Raw genomic sequence first — 22,500 nt, forward strand, 5'->3', positions numbered from 1 at the left:
ACCTCAAGGTGAGAGGAGAGGAGAGGAGAGGAGAGGAGAGGAGAGGAGAGGGGAGGGGAGGGGAGGGGAGGGGAGGGGAGGAGAGGAGAGGAGAGGAGAGGAAAGGGAAGGGGAGAGGGGGGAGGAGAGGAGAGGAGAGGGGGGGAGAGGAGAGGAGAGAGGGGTGGGGAGGGGGAGAGGGGTGGAGAGGAGAGGGGAGGAGAGGAGAGGGGGGAGAGGGGAGGGGAAGGGGAGAGGGGGGAGGAGAGGGGAGGAGAGGAGAGAGGGGAGGAGAGGAGAGGGGGGAGAGGGGAGGAGAGGAAAGGGGGGGAGAGGAGAGGAGAGGGGAGGAGAGAGGGGTGGGGAGGGGAGGGGGGAGGAGAGGGGAGGAGAGGAGAGAGTGGAGGAGAGGAGAGGGGAGGAGGGGGGGAGGGAGGATGGGAGGATGGGAAGGAGAGGGGAGGAGAGGGGGGGGAGAGGAGAAGAGAGGGGGGAGGAGAGGGGAGAGGGGAGGGGGGGCGGGAGGGAGGGAGGGGTAGGAAAGGGAGAAGAGGGTGGGAGGATGAGAGGAATGTGGGAGGGGATGACATGGACAGGTCTTGGAAGAAGAGTGTCGAGGTGTGGGAAGAAGGGGGGAGGGTGGGGAGGGAGGGAGGAGGGGAGGGAAAGAGAAAGAACAGACTCCATGGAGACAAAGGAGGACTGAAGTAAAAAGGATGAATGGCAGGGGGAGAGAAGGAGGAGAGGAGGGGAGGAGGAGGAGGAGGAGGAGGGGAGGAGGGGAGGAGAGGAGGAGTAGAGGAGGAGGGGAGGAGGAGGAGGAGGAGGAGGAGGAGGAGGAGGAGGAGGAGGAGGAGGAGGAGGAGGAGGAGGGGAGGAGAGGAGGGGAGGAGGGGAGGAGAGGAAGAGTAGAGGAGGAGGAGGAGGGGAGGAGGAGGGGAGGAGGGGGGGAGGAGGGGAGGAGGAGAGGAGGGGGCTCAGTCTTAATGGAATGTGAGTAACCCAATACCCTGATGGGGAGGTGAGGGGGAACAGGAGAGAGGGGATTCTGGGGTTAAAGAGAGAGAGAGGAAGGAAGGCAGAGAGAGACAAGAGATTGAAAGAGGGAGCGAGAGAGGGATAGAGATGTAGGGGTAACAAAAAATCAAAGAATGTTGTTTTTGCACTCAGTATGTGCAGCCACACCATCAGCGTATAGAGAGGAAGAATAGGACAGGAAGTGAGCCTGGTGTCAGACAGGAAGTGAGCTGTTAGAATACAAGTCAGCATGTTTTTAGAAAGGAGTGTGAAGGGGATTGCTAGCTTCATCATTTATAGTACAATGTAGACTGTATATTTATACAATACATTATCAACACTATAATGTTGTGTTATATTGTTATGCATATTATAGGATTGTGTTACGGTATAACACATGATCTGATATTGTATTGATCGTGAGTGTTCAATTTTCACTCCCCCTCCTCCCCCATGCAGTCCAGCAGACCCTTCTGGAGCCCCCCAACGCTGAGCCCCCCAGTGAGGAGAACGCTGTGTAACGCTGCTCTCACACACAAAAACACACACACACACACACACGTCCACCGTACCTGTGTACTGTCCTAAGCAGCATAGGCATGCACCAGCACACACCCAATTTGCAGATTAAGCCCACCCACACTTCAAACACACACACATGGCATATTACAGGATGTTCCCCAGCGACACAGTGGCAATGCAGAGATCAGCAAACTGCTTCAAAGTTCCATGACAGCGTTCCCAATCCCATTTTAGACCCGATCATTCTGAGAAGCGATACGTTATTTTGCCTCCCCAAGCATTTTAAATCAAACCCGCGACAACACATTCTAGAACAGCGGCGGAACATTCTAGAACGGTTTCCGCTTCCTGCGTGTTCTACGTTTGAATGGCATTGTTGTCCCATTGTGACTGTTATCCAGTTACTTTGCTGTCAACGTGGGACCTGTCTGTTTGCTGGTCTCTGTTTACCCACCCCTTACCCCAGCCAAAACATTGTGTACAGTGTCTTGTTAATTTATTTGACTGTTGAAGCACCACTTATAACCCTTGTTTACAAAGCTGACTACTACAGCTGATGAAATGAAGTTTACTATGTAATGCTCCTTATATCCCGAAATGAATGTCGTCGTCCAAACATGCACCCTACGTAGGACCCGAGTTCAAATCTACAGAATGTCTCATTGGTGAAGACACCTGTCTATGAAAAAAATTAAGGCGGGCTGATTTTTTTGCTCTGACAAATCAGAAAGCAGAGGTTTGACAATATTGCCTAGACATATCAAAACATTGATATATTAGATCACTGACGAGGGATATCTGAAGTCACATGCTCCACATGTTTGGAATGTACGCTTCCAAAATAATTCTAGAATTTTCCACCGAATAACCCCGCCGCCAACCCCACGATTCTATTGAACTCCTCCCACTTAGGTTTTTGTAAAATTTTTACCTTCACTGTACATACAAGCCCACGGGCCCTCCCTGCACCCAGACGGTTTTGCATTTAAACAATAGAGGGTTGCATTTTTATAGCTAAACACGCAAAAAAAGGACACAAAAATATTTGATGTTCATTTGAATTGAATGATTTACTAACCTCACCGAGAGTTGTCTGTCTGTGGTACAATTTACATGTTTGGAAGAAAAGGGGAGAATTGGAGAAGGAGGAAGGAGTTTACTTGTCTGAAAATGTGAAAATGTGATGTGAAGATGATGTTACTAATACTCTTATGTAAATGTTTTAATCTATTTGTTCTACTGAGATAACAGTGCTAGAAAAAGCTTGTGTGAAGGGGCGACGAGTGAAGTCCGTGTGTAACTTTGAAGAAGGAAAAAAAAAAAAACACGAAACTTAGTCTTTTATCTTTTTGCATATTTGAAGTTGATGGCGATGGTAGAGACTTTGGGGTCTGACTTGAAAATTGAGTAATTTCTAGGTTGGGTAGATTAGTCCAGACTGTTGTTGTTAGTGAGTAGTTTGTTGTAGGGCTACTTGATGCTTTGAAAGCATAGTGGCAAAAGGTTGCACCGCTTGTATATATGGGCAGTGTGTGTGTGCCTGTGCTATTCTCCTTATTATTCTCGTCATAGGAAATCAACGTACCCTTAGTATTTACGCTTATTATCCTATACACTGTAGTTCCTGTGTTTGTGTGTACATGTGCGTTTTACCGCCTTTCTAACCCCCCGCCCCTTTGAGAGAAGGAGTTTGTCTCAAAATAGCAGAACTTATCCGCCAAGGTCTTTTTTATTAGGTATGACAGTTTTACTTTATTCCACAAACAAACAAAAAAAACACAAAAAAACGAAACATTTATTGGCCAAATCTAAAACGGCTCCTTAGCTACTACGTTCTAGTGAACTTAACATCTACCCTAGTACATTCAAAAGTAGTACGCAACAGGTGCTAGTGCAGGGGGTCTCCATCGGCTCCTTCGTTGCCTTGGAAACGCAGCCTGATATAACCACGCCCCTTCCTTTGATGCTCCAGCACGACCTCATTTCCTGTTGTCCCTCGCCACCCCTAACCACTGTCCCCGGATCAGACATTAGCTGAAACGAACAGCCGCCCCTGGATCAAGCAGTAAATGCTGCCCAGCTGCCCAAGACTGATCCTGCATCAGTTGTTAAAGGGCAGTGGGTGCGTTGAATTCGACTCACCCAGTTCCAGGAAGGCAATGGCTAGCCTCTGTCTCTGTCCCCTAGCCATGCTGCTGATGGTGCTTCTCTCTATGCCTTATACCCTGCTCACTCACTCTGGGACCCGCAGTCACTGAAAACAAACACACCCTAGTGAGATCTGGAGCCAGGGCCTCTGGTGGAGCTTCTGCCTCTCAATTACTTTAGGTATGTTCGATTTATATCTCGGAACAGGCCAGGGGTGGAGAGGGTGTGCGTGACTTTCATGTGCACAGAAGAGGGGGGGGGGGAGATTAAACGAACAAAGTGGTGAGAGATGGGGAATCCCAGACCCTCGGAAACAGAGAGAGCTTTTCTACACGTGCGTACACAACGAATGTTCAACGAATGTTTACCGAATGTAATCTCTTCGACTCTTTATCTGTTCCGCAGCGAGTTCTCGCTTTCTTGTAGCAAAAATTCAGAGCCACCAAAGATGTAGCCTCCATGCATTTGACTGGATTATTCCGGCCTTCAGGCGCAACGCGTTGTTCCACAGAGAAGGACAGTGGCTGTTATTTGTGTTTTTTTATTGTAAAGATTGCACCTACGGTTGTTTTGGCACGACCGATAACACTGAAGATTGATTTTAAGAGGAAGAGAGAAAGAGAACTTTCTTTCATGCCAAAGTTTTGATATTGGAGCCAACTTTTGAATGTTTTAACTTGTCGTCTCTCACCAAGACGCACAAAACCACGATCGATTCCAAACTGGACATTAAAAACACATGAGGAATTCTCGTGTTTACACAGCAATTCAAAAGCAGTTAAAAAGATTGTTAAAGACCCCCCCACCCCACCATTAAACAAAACAGCCCTGCTGTGTATGAGAGTCAGGCAAAGTCTGGACGGAGAGAGAGAGGGAGGGAGAGTGTGTGTGTGTGTGTGTGCGTGAGTGAACTGTGGAATATTGTGTGTGTGAACCCGTGGTATACCAAGCATGTGTGTGTGAGAGAGAGAGAGCCTTGAGGCGGAGGGGAGTTATACGCCAGGGTGTGTGTGTGTGTGTGTGAGAACGAGGATGTAGAGTTGATGGAGATTTTAGGCCCCCACCCCTCAGAAAACAAAAAGGGTGAGCGGAACTTTGACATTGTTGCCTGAGCTGGACATTAGAACGTTAGAACGTTTGGAGGGCGTGGCTAAAAAGGAGCCCCTGTCCGTGGTTCTGATTAGTTTGGTTTAGGCCCGTTTCTGTAGTTAGCGTAGCTGGCAGGTCAGAGAGCTGCTGCCGGGGGCACTGTTGTGGTTAAACCGGGTTGTCTAGGTAACAGTAGGTCCTGTCAGCACCGAGGACAGCGTCCGACCGTATCCATGGTGATCGTTTCCCAGATACGGCGGTTAGGCGTGCCGAGCCGCGGGTTGTTGTTAGCGATGTTGGCGTAGCAGTGCAGACGAGTACATTTGGAGATTTTAAATAACTGTTGTTGTTTGTTTAGTGTTTTCCTGAAAGGTTGTTTCTCAAGGTCTTGTTGTAGTAACAGAATGATGACATTCTGGAGGTGAGTCGGATCAGAACGGCCGGCCGGTGATGATGTCATAATCGGGCGACCAGGAAGTAGACATGAGGGAGCTGAGCTCAGGTCATTGTAGCAGAGTGACGGCAGCCATGTTTTTACTGAACCAATCGGAATGCAGGGCTCTCACAACATCACAATGTATGACACCTTGATTCCGACCAGGAGACACTGATATGGCCTTTAATACTGATACACTCGCCTGCCACACTTCTGTGCCTCCACACACACACACACACAATACTTTTTGATAATTCTAGGTACAGTCAGAAAAGGCCGCTGGCTAGCTACGGATACATCTTTAGGACAATCTTCACTAAGGTGAAAGTGATGTGATCATTAATAATGATGCTGATGATTGTCCAGTTTCAGATTTCTACTGTCTGTCTGTCTGTCTCACCTCTGCATCTCCCTGACTTAACAACCTGGAACGCTGTTGTTGATACTATTAAATAAAAACGTTTGAAAATAAGACAAGATGCATTTTTTTTTTTTTTCTCGGTGGAATGTCAGAAGTGTTGGTAAGAGCTGGACAGAACTGCTTCTTGAAACGTTGGGTTTGATTGGTGACAAACTGTCATTTATACCGACAGATACAACACTGAACCAAATAAAAGCATTTTTTGGTTTGTTTATAATTCATAACAAAATAAACACAGCGACAAATCATTAATGAATGAGGGATTGGACAAAAACACCGACAACAGGTAAAATACTGGAGGCATGAAAAAAAAAGAAAAATAAAGATAAACAGTAAATATCAATAATCATAAATAATCATTCACGAGGAAGAGCAAAAATTACGATAATTATTTTGTTGTACAAGAAAATATAATTGTTATTTTACGCAACAAGGTGGTGAGGAAGGTCAGTTGGTTTGTCACCACTGGGCGGCACTGTGGGATCCGTGAGGAGAGGAGAAAGAGAGAGAGTTCAACCAGCCCAGCTGGTCGTTATAACCACGATCATCTTAGCTAGTCTCTGCTCCATCACTCACAACCCAACTGCTCTACACCAACACACACACACACACACACACTGACACACATGCACCGGAGATACAGAACATTGTAGCCACAGTTGAGATGTCTACACAAGCATCAGTCACACACACAGGGAGCACAAGTAGTTTGGCCTTCACACACCGACAACATGACCGTAACTAGACAACACGACCGTAACTAGACAACACGACCATAACTAGACAACACAACCGTAACTAGACAATATGTCGCGGAGGCTTTCTGGACAAGAGCTCAAGTAACCAAGGGGCAAATTAACACCCTGTACAAAAACAATAAACAAGAAAACAGTAAAAGTATATAACAAAAAATCTAAAACATAAAAAAAATACATTTATAACAAAATAACGTAGTTTAAGGAAGAGGAAGTAAAAGGGAAGGAGAAGTTTCAGAGGGAACACACTGAGCATGTGCGAGAACCTCAGGTTTAGATGTCAGGGGGGTTCAGGGGTCGAGGTTCAAACTCAAACACAGGAGCAAGTCACATGACACCGAAGGGGTTCTTAACATGTCATATTCATTCTAGAATTTTCCTTTGTCGGATTTAGATTCTTTAGAGTTCCGAAGGCTGTGAGACAGAATGCAGGCTTTAGCAGAGAGCGTTCTGGAATGTGGCAATCGATCAAAAGTGCGGTTTCACAATTTAGGTTTTGTGAAAAGTTTTGTGAGACAACATTACCGTCAAATACGATGAGTTAACATTTTGGCAGGTTGAAATATATTAATCATATATACTCATATTTACAATTTACGGTGTTAAAATGCGTCAAAAATACTATTATGTGCATTATTTTCATCTTAATAATGCCACTCTTTAGACTTTACGACCCCAATCTTTTTCCCTTGAAACGACAAGTTCAAGTTTATACGAATCTATGATTTTCTGTTTTTATGTCTCCGTGACAACAACACTGGTATCAGACACTTGGTGCAGCAGAACAGACATCACAGTGTACCACGTGCGTGTGTGTATGGGTGGGGGGGGGGGGTCAGACGGCGGTGTGCAGGGGCGTGCCCCCGCTGTGGGACGGCGAGGAGGCGTGGTCTGACGACGAGGATAGCGAACGGGAGGACACCTCCTTCCGTAGCTCCTCCTCCCTCCTCTGAAGCTCCGCCCTCAGCACCAGCAGCTCCTTCAGGTTCTGGTGCACTGGCATCTAGCACACACACACACACAGACAATTACACACTCATGTACACACAAACACACACACCCTTCTCCTCATCTCCCCTCCAATCTACATCCTCCTCCCTCTCGGTCCCTCCCCTCCTCCTTCCTCCCATTCCTCTCCTCCCTCCACCCCTACCCCACCTGGGGCCTCATGTGTGGGTTCCAGCGGGCGTAGTAGCTGCTCCAGACCTCCAGGTGGCGCAGCGAGGCCAGCGGGTAGATGACGTGGTGCTCGTAGTCCACGAAGAAGGGGTTGGTGAAGTCCTCGGGCTGGCTGTTGATGCACGACCACAGAGATATCGTCCTAGACTGTACCTCCTGGGGCGGGGGGGGGGGGGGGGGGTAGAGATATTATAAACATAGAGAGGAGAGAGAGAAGGAGAGAGAGAGAGAGAGAGAGAGAGAGAGAGAGAGAGAGAGAGAGAGAGGGTGAGACAGGAAGAGAGCAACTGACACTTTTTTTTTTTTTTTTGGTCCGTTCATCTTTAAGCCCCCACACCCCCGTCAGCACATTAATGGTACATGCCATGGCCACCCGCTCCTGTTCACTGTTGTAGAGGAAGGTACCAAACAGGCAGCTGTACAGGTGGTCCAGGATGGTGATGAGGAACAGCTCATTGAACTCGAACGCAGCAGGAAACTGGGAGGAGAGGATGAGGTACAGGTGAGTGTGAGTACCTGTGTGTGTGTGTGTGTGTGTGTGTGTGAGAGGTAGTCACCTGCCGGGTCATCTGCCAAACACAGTCGATGAACTGGACGAAAAGAGGTGATCGCTCAGAGTTGGCATGGTTCTCGTCTCCATGGCCCACGCGCTGCGCACACACACACACATTTATATACACACATATACGTATACACCCTTGTGTGTGTGTGTGTCCCACTGAGGAGAACTTGTGTTAAGAGAGCCTGTGTGTGTGTGTGTGTGTGTCGTACCGAGGAGAACTTGTGTTAAGAGAGCCTGTGTGTGTGTGTGTGTGTGTGTGTCGTACCGAGGAGAACTTGTGTTAAGAGAGCCTGTGTGTGTGTGTGTGTGTGTCGTACCGAGGAGAACTTGTGTCCGAAGCTGATCCACTCCTTCTCCAGCAGCACCTGGAACCCTCTGAGGGTTCTGTAGTGGCTGTCCAGCAGCAGCATGGCCAGAGAGGTGAGCTGGGCAGTGCGGTCCCAGCCGTCGCTGCAGTGCACCACCACAGACGACTTCCCAGACTCCACCCTGTCGGCCACACGCACCGCGCCGGCCAAGAGGAGCTGGGGGAGGAGGGAGGGAGAGGAGAGAGAGGGAGGGGGGAGAGGTGAGAGAGGGAGGAGGGGGAGAGGAGAGAGAGGGAGGAGGGGGAGAGAGAGGGATGGGGGGAGAGGTGAGAGAGGGATGGGGGGAGAGGAGAGGAGAGAGAGGGAGGAGGGGAGAGGAGAGGTGAGAGAGGGAGGAGGGGAGAGGAGAGAGAGGGAGGAGGGGAGAGGAGAGGTGAGAGAGGGAGGGGGGGAGAGGAGAGGAGAGAGAGGGAGGGGAAAAGAAAGAGAGGGGGAAGGCAGGATAAATGACTTTGTTGAAGCAGAAACAAGTTTGTGTGTGGTAGTCTACGTGTGTGTCTGTATGTGCACGTATCCGTGTGTGTCCATGTGTGTGTGTGTGTCCATGTGTGTGTGTGTGTCCATGTGTGTGTGTGTGTCCATGTGTGTGTGTGTGTCCTCACCCGGATGTACTCCAGCCAGTGAGTCTGGTCGACGGCGGACAGCCAGTGCTGCTCGTCGATGGTGGGGTACACCACCTCCTTCAGCTTCCTCAGAGACTCCCGCATCACGTGGATGTTGGGGATGTCCAGGAACACCAGCTCCGCGTTGGGGTAGAACGTCTCGCTCTCATAGCCGCCGTCCTTCGCCTGGGGGAGAGGGGGGGAGAGAGAGGGCGGGAGAGGGGGATGCATCTTTATAACCCCCTCCTGCAGTTGTCCCCCCCCCCCCCCCAGTCCAGCTGCTCCTACCTTGTTGTTCATGGCCACGCTGCTCTGCCGGGCGTCGTAGATGGTGAGCTTGTGCGACTGGGCGTTGGCGTCCATGATGGTCTGCAGGTAGCGCTCGTCCTCCTTGCAGCGGCGGTCCGCCGGGCCGACCAGAGGCTGGCTGCAGCGCACGATGGTGGCCTGGGTCTCAGGGTGTATCCATGACAACACCTGGGGGCAAGGGGGGGGGGGGGGGGGGGGGTTTCATATGTGTCCACACAGACACACGACATGGATCCTTCATCCTTCATACGACACAGAACCCCCCTCCCTTCTACCCTCACAGCCCCCCCCTTCTACCCTCACACACACTCCTTCATACAACACAGAAACCCCCCCCCTTCTACCCTCACACACCCTGCCCCCCTCACACACCCTCCCCCCCTCACCCCCTCACCCTCCCCCCCTCACACACCCTCCCCTCCTCCCCCTCTCCCCCCCTCACACACCCTCCCCCCCTCACCCCCTCACCCTCCCCCCCTCACACACCCTCCCCCCTCCCCCCTCCCCCTCCACACAGTCTCTGACCGGTATGCGGTGCCGGGCCCGGAAGCTGGCCACCCTCCTGATGTCGTCCTCCTGCAGGCTGGAGGGCAGCACCAGCAGGGCAGGGTACGTGTCACACAGCTCATAGCTGCTGTTCAGCCTGCTGATGGTCCAGCTCTCGTTAGGGAGACCCTGGGAGGGGAGGGGAGGGGAGGGGAGGGGAGGGGAGGGGAGGGGAGGGGAGGGGAGGGGAGGGGAGGGGAGGGGAGGGGAGGGGAGGGGAGGGGAGGGGAGGGGAGGGGAGGGGAGGGGAGGGGGAGTCAAGAACAAGAGGTTTGGGATGAGAGCCGGTGATGGAGAGAGAGGAGAGGAGAAGAAGAAAGGAGAGATGTGGTTGAGAAGCTCCCGCAGATAAACATCGTCGTCGTTGGCCGATGAGGAGGCGTTTCCATGGTTACCTGTCTTTTGTACTCGGCCATGGGGTCGTACACCTTCCACCCGTCCACAGGAAACTCCTCCTTATACCGGAAGGCAAACAGGGGCTGCAACAGGATAGGCCAAGGCTAATGAGTGACAGACCTTTCAACCAATTATGAGTCAATGAGTGGTGGGAGTCAGGAGTCTCCGCCCCTTGACCTAATGGAATGTCCCTTGTCCAATCAGACAGCAGGGAGTACTGAGTGGCAGGTCTCACCAGGTCTTTGGAGAGGGGGAAGGCGTGTCGAGTCAGAACTTCCACAATCTCTGGTTTGTTCGTCCCCTCAGTCTTATAGGCAAACCTAGGACTCCTCATATCCTGGGGGGGGGGGGAGAGAGAGAGAGAGAGAGAGAGAGAGAGAGAGAGAGAGAGAGAGAGAGAGAGGGAAGAAGAGGAGGATGACAGAGTGTAGGGGAGAGAAACAGAGAGCAGGATGGAGGAAGGGAGGTGGAGAGAAAGAGAGAAAGTGAGTACAGTGGATGAGCAAGTGTGCCATACGTGGTGTGTGTGTAGTGTGTGTAGTGTGTGTGTGGTGAGTATGTAGTGTGTGTGTGGTGTGTGTGTGGTGTGTAGTGTGTGTGTGTAGTGTGTGTGTGTAGTGTGTGTGTGATGTGTGTGTAGTGTGTGTGTAGTGTGTGTAGTGTGTGTGTGTAGTGTGTGTGTGTGGTGTGTGTGTAGTGTGTGTGTAGTGTGTGTGTAGTGTGCGTGTAGTGTGTAGTGTGTGTGTACCTTGCAGACCACCTCCAGGCCTCGTGTGCTCTCCTCGTGACCCTGGACGGTGATGCTCTCCAGGCGGCTGACGGCTCCCAGGTTCACGTCCAGGACGAAGGGGGCCTCCTGCCGCCAGCACGAGGGGAGGAACACAGGAGGGGTCCGGTTACTGTGTGTGTGAGAGTTAGAGTGTGTGTGTGTGTGTGTGTCTGTAGTGTGTGCTCTTACCCTCTCCAGGCTCACAAAGTATAGTTTGAAGTCGGTGATGGTTAGGGTTCCTGTCACCAGGCCCGTGAAGGGACATATGTACATCACATCCTTCACTGTGGGAGGGAGAGAGGGGGCGGGAGAGAGAGGGGGGAGAGAGAGAGGGAGAGAGGGGAGTGAGACACAAAGAGAGAGAGAGAGAGAGAGAGAGAGAGAGAGAGAGAGAGAGAGAGAGAGAGAGAGAGAGAGAGAGAGAGGTAGTGGGCTCTCACCCACGATGTTGACGGTCTCTCCTGGCAGCAAGGGTACCTCCTCCATCATGACTGCCCGGTTCCCTTCTCTCAGAGCCTGCTGAGGAACGCAGAACACGGACGCGCCTTAGAACACGGTGGAACAGGGAACAGGGAGCACTGTTCTATCTCTACTACCTAGGCATCTGTAGACAGAACGCACCAGAGCAGAAGCTGGGGAGGAGGGGATGGAGGAGGAGAGAGAGTGGAAGAAGAGGTAGACAGACGTTGGCAATTTGAAAGGAGGTGGAGGAAGAAAGAGAGGAAGGAGAGGAAGACTTGCCAAAGCGTGGGGAGGAGGAAGATCAGAGTCACTGTCGCCTTGGTAACTCTGCCCCCCTTCATCCTGCCCCCCCCAAAAGGAAGTCAAACATGTGAGGAGAGATAGAGAGAGAGGGAGGGAGAGAGAGAGTGTTAGTGTGAGGTATTGAAGAAAGACGAAATTGAAAAGCGCCCAAACAATGCAACTCAGTGGGTTGTTATCAAATAGAGAGAGAGAGAAAGGTAGAAAGAGGGGCAGGAAAAGGGAGAGAGAGAGAGACAGAGAGAGGTAGACATCGTTGTGCAGAGGTGCAGCAGAAGGTTAACAGCTGGGTCGGCAACAGGAAGTGAGACATGAGGGGGCGGAGCCCTGCAGAGAGAAAATGTTAGCATTATGGTTTAGCACAAGCAGGAAGGAGAGATCTCATTGGTTTGGAGTGGCTTCCTGTCCTCTTCTACAGAGAGAGAGAGAGAGAGAGAGAGAGAGAGAGAGAGAGAGAGAGAGAGAGAGAGAGAGAGAGAGAGAGAGAGAGAGAGAGAGAGAGAGAGAGAGAGAGAGAGAGAGAGAGAGAGAGAGAGAGAGAGAGAGAGAGAGAGAGAGAGAGAGAGAGAGAGAGAGAGAGAGAGAGAGAGAGAGAGAGAGAGAGAGAGAGAGAGAGAGAGAGAGAGAGAGAGCTAAGAGTCTTACCCTCACATGGGGTCTCCTGGACACCTGTGGGTCGACAACACACACACACACACACACACACCAGGTTATTACAAACACAGACAAAACAGGAGAAGGAGCAGATGGTGAACCAATCACAACAAGCCCAGAGAGCAAGCCAGATTGGGTTATACCAATCACAGCAAGCCCAGACATGGTACATCCCAGCTGGGTGGAGCAGACATGGTACAAAGTGCAGCTGCTGAACTAAAACTCACATAGCTGGAAGGATTTGCCTTTACGAACACAGCTAGCTCTCTCACACACACACACACACACACACACACACACACACACACACACACACACACACACACACACACAGCTGCATATCCAGCTTACCCTGAGATCTGGTTTCCAGCCAACCTGCCAGTCAAAAACACATGCTTATGAGGAATGTTGTGTGTGTGTGTGTGTGTCCTATACACCCACCCAGGGCCTGTGAATGCCTGTTAGGATAATAACATCGTATGACATTGCTAACAAGCAATAAGAGTGTGTTTGTTTCGCCCACCTTGGTGTCCCTGGAGGCTGGGTCCGGGGCCACTGGCCCTGAGATCTGGCTGGAGATGGTGGCAGCAATCAGCTGCTTGCACCACTCCACATGGGAACCTGTAGGACTGGAGGAGGAGAGGGAGGGAGAGAGAGAGGGTTGAGAGAGAGACACAGAGAGAGAGAGAGAGAGAGAGGGAGGCAGGGTGAGAGAGAGGGGGAGGGGTTGAGAGAGAGAGAGAGAGAGAGAGAGAGAGAGAGAGAGAGAGAGAGAGAGAGAGAGAGAGAGAGAGAGAGAGAGAGAGAGAGAGAGAGAGGGATATGGAGAGACAGAGTTGTGTAAAGCAGAGCAGAGTATAGTAGAGCCCTCATCAATGATGCAAACCTACTTGTTTTAAACCTTTAGAAACGTTTTTTCTACAGCTACACCAATGATTGTGTGCCCCACCATGAAACAAGCAAAAACATTGTGTATTCTATTGTGTATGTATTATCATTGAAATTCAGACATTGATTTGAGCCCCACGCCTGTATGGATTACTTAAATAGTGTTGCAAATAACCAAGACCCATTTCAGAATTTCTTGTTCAAAAACAAGAATTTACATTTTGGGACAGGTCAATTTCAGTTTGTGACGAATAATTTTGCACTTTGGGACAGTACTGGGACAATGAGGAAAAAAACTTAGTTGCAAGCCCTGGGTGAGAGACTGAGAAATCAGAAGAGCAAAGCTCCAATCATGTTATTGGACAAAAGTGACCTAAATACGTCAAAGAAAGACTGTATTTTGGCCTAAAGTAGGACGTGGTTAATTCCCCGCGGGCCAGATCTCTGGTTTACATCAGGGGCGTGTTACTTGGCCGGTAGCTTGGAGCCCCGAGCCCATCTGGCAGGCGAAATACCACAGCCCAAATACCCCGGAGAGATAAGAGGTTCACGGCTTCCATGGAACACTGACAGTGTATCAAGGAGGGGAGAAATGGCAAAAGAATAGAGAAACGTCCGATTTTTTTGGTTTATTATATACGTTCTATTCAAACCCCTCTGCGGGATAAAACGAAACCGAGACAAATTCATCTTGTAAAGCAGTCACGGAATCTGGCAAAGTAAAGCGAGCTATGCTCTTCCGTTCCTGTCTCGTTTCAGAATGGGTCCCTGCCTGCCTGCAAACCACGAGACTAACGCGACACCGCCCAGACAAAAAAAAAAAAAGATTAAGGCTCGCTGAAGTAGTTTCATGACAACAACGGAAATGACAGCCGCCACTACAGTTTAAGATATTCACCTGTCCAATGTTTCCACGCTGGACTGCGCAGATCCAGATGTGGTCAGCGTCCGTGGTTTCCTCGCAGGCACTACCGGCGGCGCAAGGCTCTCTGCTCCGCCGGTCCCCAATTGTTTTTCCATGTTTCCAAATCTCCCGTATCCTTTCAGTGCGTCGCGAACGATGTAATCTATCAATTCCGCTTCCCTTCCCGATTTCCGACAGATTGGGGTCGCTGTGAGTCTAAACCCGCGAAGTCAAGGATGCCATGACAGCGATAACCCGCTCCTCCTCCCTCATCCGGTCCCGCTAGCTACATCAGACCGGGCTGAACGCGGATGTTTGCTTCCTACGTCGCAGGCTCGGATGTTGTCACCGATACAGATCGTGTTTGTTTACAAAAGGAAGTGGAGCCGCTGAGCTCGAGACTGAAACACACCCTCTGACAGGGCGACCATACATAGATTACCCATAATGCATCTCGCGGAGACTTCTCATCCCCAGTCTCATCAGCATCCTCGGCCGCGCGCACGGTGGCTGGGAAAAATGACACATTTGAGGATATTGGCTACTATTAAGAACGAATTTCTAATATGGATCAATTCAATACTTTAGGTATTATCATACTTTGTGATACAAGTATGTACAACTAAATTACGTACAATTCTACGTTGTGTTATTTTGATATTAACGGTGACCTCAGAATCATCTATTTCAAACAGGTTTAGCGGTGTCATCGTGTGAGGTCCTGCAGCCATTATGGATGTTTTCCGAATTGACGAAATCTGTAAACATAATATAAAATACGCATTTCTTATAATCAGTCCACTAGTTATAAGAAATAACGTCATTTTTTACACAAACGTATTTTCCAGGAAGCAAAGCAAGGTCAAGGTGACATGTTTAAGTGAGAAATCTTTAAATTAATTTAATCAGTATTATTTACATAACAAGAGCCTTCAAACTTACAGTGAAGCATACATGTGGGAGTATATTATCATTTAGGACACAAAAAGAAAAATCCCTTTAAAACTAACATTACCTAAATTAAGGTAGTATATACTAGTAAATGAATGAAAGAAAATAAACTTAAACTGAATCACAGGAGAGACGAAAATGGTTCTCGGAACGTCCATTCAATCCCATCTATCTGAATCACAAGTTGGAACTGACTGATTCGTTCCTGAATCATGAATCATCTCTGAATATGACTCCGAATATGACTCAATATTTAACTTCGTGTTGGGTTTTCTGTGTTACAAAGCAAACATCAAAAAAATGCCCTTTTAAAGAACAAAATAATATGGAGAAAAATATGTAAGAAATCCACCAATTACTAACAATTCAACCATCTGAAATACTTTGTTTCTCTCATTACTATCCATTTTATAAAACTTGTCAAATTGTACACTAAATAAAATAATTATATTTTACAACAATAGAGCTTTTGACAGTAAAATAGGTTTTGCTTGAGGTAATTTACATAATTACTTGTACAAAGTAAAAAATAAACAAAATAGATTTTGTTTTTTTCCCTACAACACAAACAACCACAAAGTATTTTGCGTAGATTGTTGTTGTCATTGTTTACATTTCCTCTCAAACAGTCGTTTCTTATTTATCAATCCTTCATTTCCTCATTGAGGCCAAATTCTTCCAAAGTGTTGCATTCTGGGGCGGCATTCAGAGCCAAACAGGATACAGGAAGATTAAGATACTTCCTGGTTGCTCTGCAGTAAGGTGTTGTTGACATTTCTACCCCTGATCCAGAATCAGTTTCCCCTCTAACACACGCAGTTTTGGGGCAGACCACCAGGTCAAATTCATATTTTATCCCCACGGTTACCCTGCATGGATGAGACAGAAAAGCACCTCCTAGATCTGCTAAATGTAGACATTATAAGACGTATAATAATATTATACATAAGTCTTCAGAGAGGCCAGCTGAGTCTGATGTCATGACAACAGCAACTATATCAACCACTTCCCGCTTCCTGCCCTCTGACAATAATGCCGCCCACAAACAAACACCAGGCGAACTCATTTTATAACCCGGGACATCCCCGGGATGGCACCCTGTCACCTCAAACCCCCCCCCCCCCCCCCCGATTTGCTTTAATCATAACTTCACCCAGCCAGGTTGACCCGGAGAATAAAAAAAACGAAACAAGCCAAAAATGAGCTCACCCAAAATACCAACAAAAACAAAAGAACGATTCAGGGTACAAAATTTCCCGTTTTGATAAAGGCACAGAACTGGACCCGGCCGGCTACGCTCTACCCCGGCCCTGCCCGCTCACTAAAGCCTTCTAGAAAGTTCCTGGAGACAAGCTTACAGTATCATTCACCCGCATATCTTCAGCCACAGGTACGGATTAGAAACAAGCTCCTGGGGCCACCCCCCGAAACAAGCGCACCTCACGTCATAGTACCCTGAAAGAGTCTAGGAACCATCTCCCTACGGGAGAGCCGTCCACTGACGGCCCGACCCAAAACTCAATTTCTTCCTTAGAACCATGAGGTGGCGTGTTTTTTTTAATTCTTCTTATGAACGGGCGGGCGCCATGGAATCTTGATTCTCAGTACCGTGAGTGAAGCTGAGAATCCTACAGATGCATTGTGGGTACAGGGAGGGTGTCACCCAGAAGGTCGTTGTTGTGGAACCGGGTTCTGGAAGACTGCATAGGACTGACTGAGGGGAGAGTGTGTATATGAAAGTATCTGTGTATGTGTGTGTGGAGAGAGAGAGGGGGGAAAGTTGGGAGTAGAGGAACCCGTCACCCCAGCCCAGCCACAGAACGGAGGAAGGAACGATGTCCGAACGACCCCCCCCACTACAGTGACCCACACGCACATCCATGGTTTCTCCCAGTACACATAGTATAAATCAGGGTTTTAAGGCATCTCTGTGGGAGAGAGATAGTGAGTGTCTAATGGGCGGGCGACAAGGCTGTACTGTGACATATTGCATAACCACGGAAACCCTGGTGTTACTTATTATTAAGCACTATTACTGTCCATGTTATTGCAGTCAACATCCTCCTCGTTATCACCGGCACTATATACAAAACTATTCCTTTTGTGTCAGTGAGAAAAATCAGTGTGTGTGTGCGTGTGAGAGAGAGAGAGCAAGAGAGATAAAGATATAGAGAATGAGAGAGAGAGGACAGAGAGATAGGGAGAGACAGCGAGACAGAGAAAGACAGAGAGAGAGTGTATGTTTACATGAGACCAGACACGTGTTGCCCCCCTGCCCCCCCCCCCCTCCCTCATCAGAAGGGCGTGTGCATGTGCGTGACGTGCTGCGCGGGGGGGGGCGAGGCGGTGGACGAGGGGGCGGAGCTGTTGGCCAGGTGGGAGGAAGGGGCGGAGTCAGAGAGCTGCAGCTCCTCCAGCTTCCTCAGGTACTCATCCCTCAGAGCCAGCAGCTCCACGTAGCGCTGCTCCACCGGGCTCTGCTGCTGCTCTCACCAGGGGGAGGAGGGGAGGGGGGGGGGAGGGTGAGGGGAGGGGGAGGAGGAGATGGAGAGGAGAGGGGGAGAAAGAGGAGAGAGAGGAAGGGGGGAGGGAGGGGAGGAGGAGGGGAGGGGGAGGAGAGGGGGAGGGGAGGGAAGAGGATATAGGGGGATGGAGAAGAGTGGGGGGAAGAAGGGGAGAGTGGAGGACAGAGGGAGGGAGGGTTGGAAAGTAAGAGGAGACGGGGGGGAGATGGGTGGGGAGAAAGGAGAGGAAGAATAAGGTTAGGGATGAGGGAGAGGAGAGTGAAGGAAGAGGAAGGGATGGAGAAGGGAAATGGAAAGACAGAGGGGGGAGAAAGGAAAAGAGAGATGTACAGAGGTAGAAAAAGGTGAACCAAAAAAAGGAGAAGGAGAAAAGGGAGAGAGAGAGAGAAACAGGGTTAGGCTAAACAAACAACACATTTCTAGAGGATGTTCATTATTCACATCAACATGAATAAAACATGTTTTTCAGCGAGCATCTTTGAAAAGGGTCGACTGGTGGGAACCCAAAACATTGTTGTGTGTGAGAGTGTGTGTGTTTGCGTGCCTGAATGTGTGTGTGCGTAATTATGACAGGGAAATAGGATTTTCTGCACCAGTGACTAAGTTCCCGCCAGCAGGAGAGTGGAGGGGGTTGAGGGGGACTGGGGTGTGTGTGTGTGTGTTTGGGGTAAAAAGGTTTTCACAGTGTCTCCCTCTTTCACACAGTCATCCTTTAACCCATTCCTCCCTTGTACCACCCCCAGCCCCTGTGTACCTGCTGGCGTGTGTGTGTGTACCTGCTGGTGTGTGTGTGTGTACCTGTTGGCGTATGCGTGGGTTCCAGCGGATGTAGTAGCTGACCCAGAGCTCCAGGTGTCTCATGCTGGCCACGGGGTAGAGCACACGGCCTGCCTCTGACGTGTAGAAGGGGTTCAGGTACGACTCCCGGCTGCTGCCCACCAGCGACCACAGCGACACTGTCTTAGAACGCAGTTCCTGGGGGGGGGGAGGGTGGTAGAGGGGAGGGAGAGAGAGAGAGAGGGTGAAGGAGGGAGAGGGGGAGGAAGAGACGGACGGACGGTGGGAGAGGGGGATGGGGAGAGGGAGAGAGAGGGGGAGGGAGAAAGGAGAGAGCGGGGGAGGGAGAGAGGAGGAGAAATAACAACACTGATAAGAGTTTTCCCTGTGAGAGGGTAAAGAGAGAGAGCGATGGGGAGGGAGGAGGAGGTAGAGAGCGCTTCCAGCTCCTTCTAAAGTGCATTATTACGTGTGAACCACTCAGCCATCTGCTAACCTCTCTGCTGTCCTCCTCTCTGTCTTCTGCTCTACTTCACATGATCAGGGTGGAGAGGGGATGGGGATCTGGCACCACAGAGTACACAGGGAGGGGGGAGGAGAGAGAGAGAGAGAGAGAGAGAGAGAGAGAGAGAGAGAGAGAGAGAGAGAGAGAGAGGGAGGGAGGGAGGGAGACTGTGGGAGAGAGAGAGAGAGGGAGACTGTGGGAGAGAGGGGGAGAGAGAGAGAGACAGAGAGAGAGAGAGACAGAGAGAGAGAGAGAGAGAGAGAGAGAGAGAGAGAGAGACAGAGAGAGAGAGAGGGAGAGAGAGAGAGAGAGAGAGGGAGAGACTGTGGGAGAGAGACAGGAAAAGAAAGACAAATAGAGTGTGTTACCTGCTGGTCTCTGACACTCTCACAGTTGTAGAGGAAGGTCCCAAAGCGACAGCTGTACAGGTGGTCCAGGATGGTGATGAGGAGACGCTCGTTAAACTCAAACGCTGTGGGGAACTGCAGACCAGAACAGCTGTCAGTACATCCATCTATACATCCATCCATCACTGCAGACCAGAGCAGCTGTCAGTTCATCCATCTATACATCCATCCATTCATCAATTGATCCATCCATCAATACATCCATCCATTGATACATCCATCCATCCATCCATCAATACAACAAACCAACCAACCAACCGAAAGTTGTGTGAATTGTGGCATGTGCTTGTTTGAGTCCAGAGTGTGTGCGTCACCTACCTGTCGGGTCATCTGCCAGACACAGTCAATGAACTGCACGAAGATGGGAGATCTGTCCTGATCTGCATGGTTTTTATCTCCATGCCCTATCCTCTGCACACACACACACACACCCGCACACACACACATGAGTGGTGAAAGCAACACTGGAGAGCAACACAACCACCTACAAGGAACTTGTGTTAAGAGAGCCTGTGTGTGTGTGTGTGTCGTACCGAGGAGAACTTGTGTCCGAAGCTGATCCACTCCTTCTCCAGCAGCACCTGGAACCCTCTGAGGGTTCTGTAGTGGCTGTCCAGCAGCAGCATGGCCAGAGAGGTGAGCTGGGCAGTGCGGTCCCAGCCGTCGCTGCAGTGCACCACCACACTCTGACCCCCCGACACCTTGTCAGCCACCTGGATCGCCCCCGACAACACCAGCTGGGGAGAGGAGGAGGGGGGGAAGGAGGTTGAGACATCTTGAAACGCTGGGTCACGCTCTCGCTCTCGCACTCTCCCCCACTCTCCCCCACTGTCCCCCCCCTACCTTGATGTGCTCCAGCCAGTGTGTGGACTCCAGGCTGGACAGCCAGTGGGCCTCCTCCACGTTGGGGTAGACGATGTCCTTCAGCTTCCTCAGAGACTCCCTCATCACGTGGATGTTGTGGATGTCCAGGAACACCAGCTCCGCGTTCTGGTACTCATCCCCCTCGTAGCCCCCGCCCGTGGCCTGCAGGGGTCAAAGTGGGTTGGTTGATGGTGGGAGAGGAACGAGGAGTGTACAGGGAGGTAGAGAGAGAGAGGGTCAGAGAGGAGAGAGAGGGAAGGGGGGGGAGGAGAGAGAGAGAGAGAGAGAGAGACAGAGAGAGCAAGAGACAGAGAGAGACAGAGACAGAGAGACAGAGAGAGACAGAGAGAGACAGAGAGAGACAGAGACAGAGAGAGAGAGAGAGAGAGAGAGAGAGAGAGAGAGAGAGAGAGAGAGAGAGAGAGAGAGAGAGAGAGAGAGAGAGAGAGAGAGAGAGAGCCCATAACCTGGGCTTGGGAACTACCTGGTCCTTACAAACAGCAACATATACATCTGGTCGTTGCTCGTGTTTGGGAAACAAAACAAACGAAGCTAAACCCTCACAATAACAAAACGCTCAAACAACAGGTTATTTTGTCTTGTTGTTTCCTATTCAGCATGATGAAAAGGACCACGTCCTGTTTTGTTGGCCAGTTTGATAAACAGACAAACTGATACAGGTTGGGCCGGGAGCAGGTGAATGTTCCAGCCCAGCGAGGAAAGCTTCGACACAGAGGCTAGCACGCTAGCAGAGTGGAGCCGGGTGTGCTTGTTACGACTCTCACAGCTCCCCGGGGGGCTTCCCCCAGGGGAGGTGCATTATACCACTCGGTGCTGTTAGTACATTCCATTGCGTGAGCACAGAACGTGTTGGTACGCGGGCGTGCGCACACACACACACAACCCCACACACACATACAGTTCAGACTACCTCTGCATTGTCTTCTGACGGGGCAACACAACCAGATAGACAGCTAGCCACACCCTACAGAGGACAGGAGAACAGAGGTCTGACTAGACCCAGACCCCACACCCCAGACCCCACACCCCAGATCTCACACCCCAGACCCCACACCCCAGATCTCACATCCCAACGTCCTTTCCGCACCAACTAAAATCTGGACCCCCTGACCCCTTGCGGTGACCTCTAACCTCCCCCCCTGACCCCTTGCGGTGACCTCTGACCTCCCCCCCCCGACCCCTTGCTGTGACCTCTGACCTTCCTCCCCCCCCCCCCCCCCCCCCCCCGACCCCTCGCGGTGACCTCTGACCTTGTTGGCGACGGCGTTGACACTGGGCCGGGCGTCGTAGATGGTGAGCTTGGCCGTGCCGTTGGCCTCCCGGATCAGCTCCAGGTAGCGTTCGTCGTCCTTGTTCCGCTTGCCGGACATGCCCACCAGGGGCTGGCTGCAGCGGGTGATCACCGCCTGGGTTTCCCTGTGGATCCAGGAGAGGACCTGGGAGGAGGGAGGAGGGGGGTTTGTACCCATAACACCTGTACCATGTTTCCATTCCTCGCACTGCCTCCCCCTATCCCCCTCCCTCCCCTGCCTCCCCCTATCCCCCTCCCTCCTTTCCCTCCCCTCGTACCGGAATGCGAGCCCGTGACCTGAAGGTGGCCACCCTCCGCAGGTCCTCCTCCGCAGCCTTGACAGGCACGCCCAGGAGGGTGGGGTACGTGTCACACAGTTCGTACCCCTTGTTGATGAACGTGATCCGCCACTTGTCATTGGGTAAGCCCTGGAGGGGGGCGGAGACACACAAGAGCATTGTTTGGCTAAGGGTGTGGTCGACGGGTCACAACTTCCTGGTTTCATTCCGGCGTTGAGAGAACGATGTTGTCTCAACGAAGAAGTTTAGATTCATCTGACCAGCAGTGACCTATAGACACAGCAGCCGAAAGTAGCTAAAGGCTAACAGTAGCTAGCTGTTGATCCTTAAAACTTAACACGCCAAAACAGAGACAGGGAGGTATTTGAACCCATGACCATTAGGTGAGGAAACGCTAGGAAATGAAGGAAGGAAGATTGTGAGGAGGAGGAGGAGGAGGAGGAGGAGGAGGAGGAGGAGGAGGAGGAGGAGGAGGAGGAGGAGGAGAAGAAGAAGAAAAGGAAGACCAAAAGGAAGAGGAGGATGAGGTCCTGGCCCGCTCACCTGTCTCCTGA

The 22,500-nt window shown here is 50.7% G+C and overlaps 3 protein-coding genes across 8 annotated transcripts in view; 1 reads left to right on the plus strand and 2 right to left on the minus strand.

Moving 5' to 3' along the window:
• Nucleotides 1-5,668, plus strand: part of cd99l2 (CD99 molecule-like 2) — a 17,103-nt gene extending 11,435 nt beyond the window's left edge. For both annotated transcript variants that reach the window (XM_084692000.1, XM_084692001.1), the window contains 2 exons: nucleotides 1-8; nucleotides 1,456-5,668. The exon at nucleotides 1-8 is cut by the window's left edge and continues 58 nt beyond it. In XM_084692000.1, the coding sequence (XP_084548126.1) occupies nucleotides 1-8; nucleotides 1,456-1,517 (70 nt within the window). In that variant the 3' untranslated portion in view covers nucleotides 1,518-5,668. The remainder of the gene's footprint in view (nucleotides 9-1,455) is intronic.
• Nucleotides 5,669-5,808: 140 nt separating this feature from the next.
• Nucleotides 5,809-14,750, minus strand: mtmr1a (myotubularin related protein 1a). 5 transcript variants are annotated; one of them, XM_084691964.1, is made up of 17 exons: nucleotides 14,301-14,750; nucleotides 13,038-13,143; nucleotides 12,866-12,889; nucleotides 12,506-12,529; nucleotides 11,539-11,614; nucleotides 11,288-11,382; nucleotides 11,078-11,185; nucleotides 10,565-10,666; nucleotides 10,329-10,412; nucleotides 9,913-10,062; nucleotides 9,367-9,555; nucleotides 9,079-9,264; nucleotides 8,426-8,632; nucleotides 8,104-8,196; nucleotides 7,911-8,024; nucleotides 7,526-7,702; nucleotides 5,809-7,370 (listed from the first exon to the last, which is right to left on the minus strand). In XM_084691964.1, the coding sequence occupies exons 1-17, from the start codon at nucleotides 14,420-14,422 to the stop codon at nucleotides 7,203-7,205; spliced, it is 2,025 nt and encodes a 674-aa protein (XP_084548090.1). In that variant the 5' UTR covers nucleotides 14,423-14,750; the 3' UTR covers nucleotides 5,809-7,202. The 5 variants fall into 5 exon arrangements, with proteins under 5 accessions (XP_084548090.1, XP_084548089.1, XP_084548092.1 ...); XM_084691963.1 differs by having other exon boundaries at nucleotides 11,539-11,617; XM_084691966.1 differs by lacking the exon at nucleotides 12,866-12,889.
• Nucleotides 14,751-15,181: 431 nt separating this feature from the next.
• The window catches only part of mtm1 (myotubularin 1), a 12,418-nt gene continuing 5,099 nt past the window's right edge, over nucleotides 15,182-22,500 (minus strand). The window contains exons 7-15 of the mRNA XM_084691969.1: nucleotides 22,490-22,500; nucleotides 21,926-22,075; nucleotides 21,607-21,792; nucleotides 20,315-20,497; nucleotides 20,005-20,208; nucleotides 19,790-19,882; nucleotides 19,433-19,546; nucleotides 18,581-18,757; nucleotides 15,182-17,740 (exon numbers count right to left, since the gene is read on the minus strand). The exon at nucleotides 22,490-22,500 is cut by the window's right edge and continues 73 nt beyond it. Coding sequence (XP_084548095.1) covers nucleotides 17,552-17,740; nucleotides 18,581-18,757; nucleotides 19,433-19,546; nucleotides 19,790-19,882; nucleotides 20,005-20,208; nucleotides 20,315-20,497; nucleotides 21,607-21,792; nucleotides 21,926-22,075; nucleotides 22,490-22,500 — 1,307 coding nt within the window. The 3' untranslated portion in view covers nucleotides 15,182-17,551. The remainder of the gene's footprint in view (nucleotides 17,741-18,580; nucleotides 18,758-19,432; nucleotides 19,547-19,789; nucleotides 19,883-20,004; nucleotides 20,209-20,314; nucleotides 20,498-21,606; nucleotides 21,793-21,925; nucleotides 22,076-22,489) is intronic.

Source organism: Hypomesus nipponensis, chromosome 25 (assembly GCF_054491055.1).
Source record: "Hypomesus nipponensis isolate SF chromosome 25, ASM5449105v1, whole genome shotgun sequence".
In the NCBI taxonomy this organism is placed as follows: domain Eukaryota; kingdom Metazoa; phylum Chordata; class Actinopteri; order Osmeriformes; family Osmeridae; genus Hypomesus; species Hypomesus nipponensis.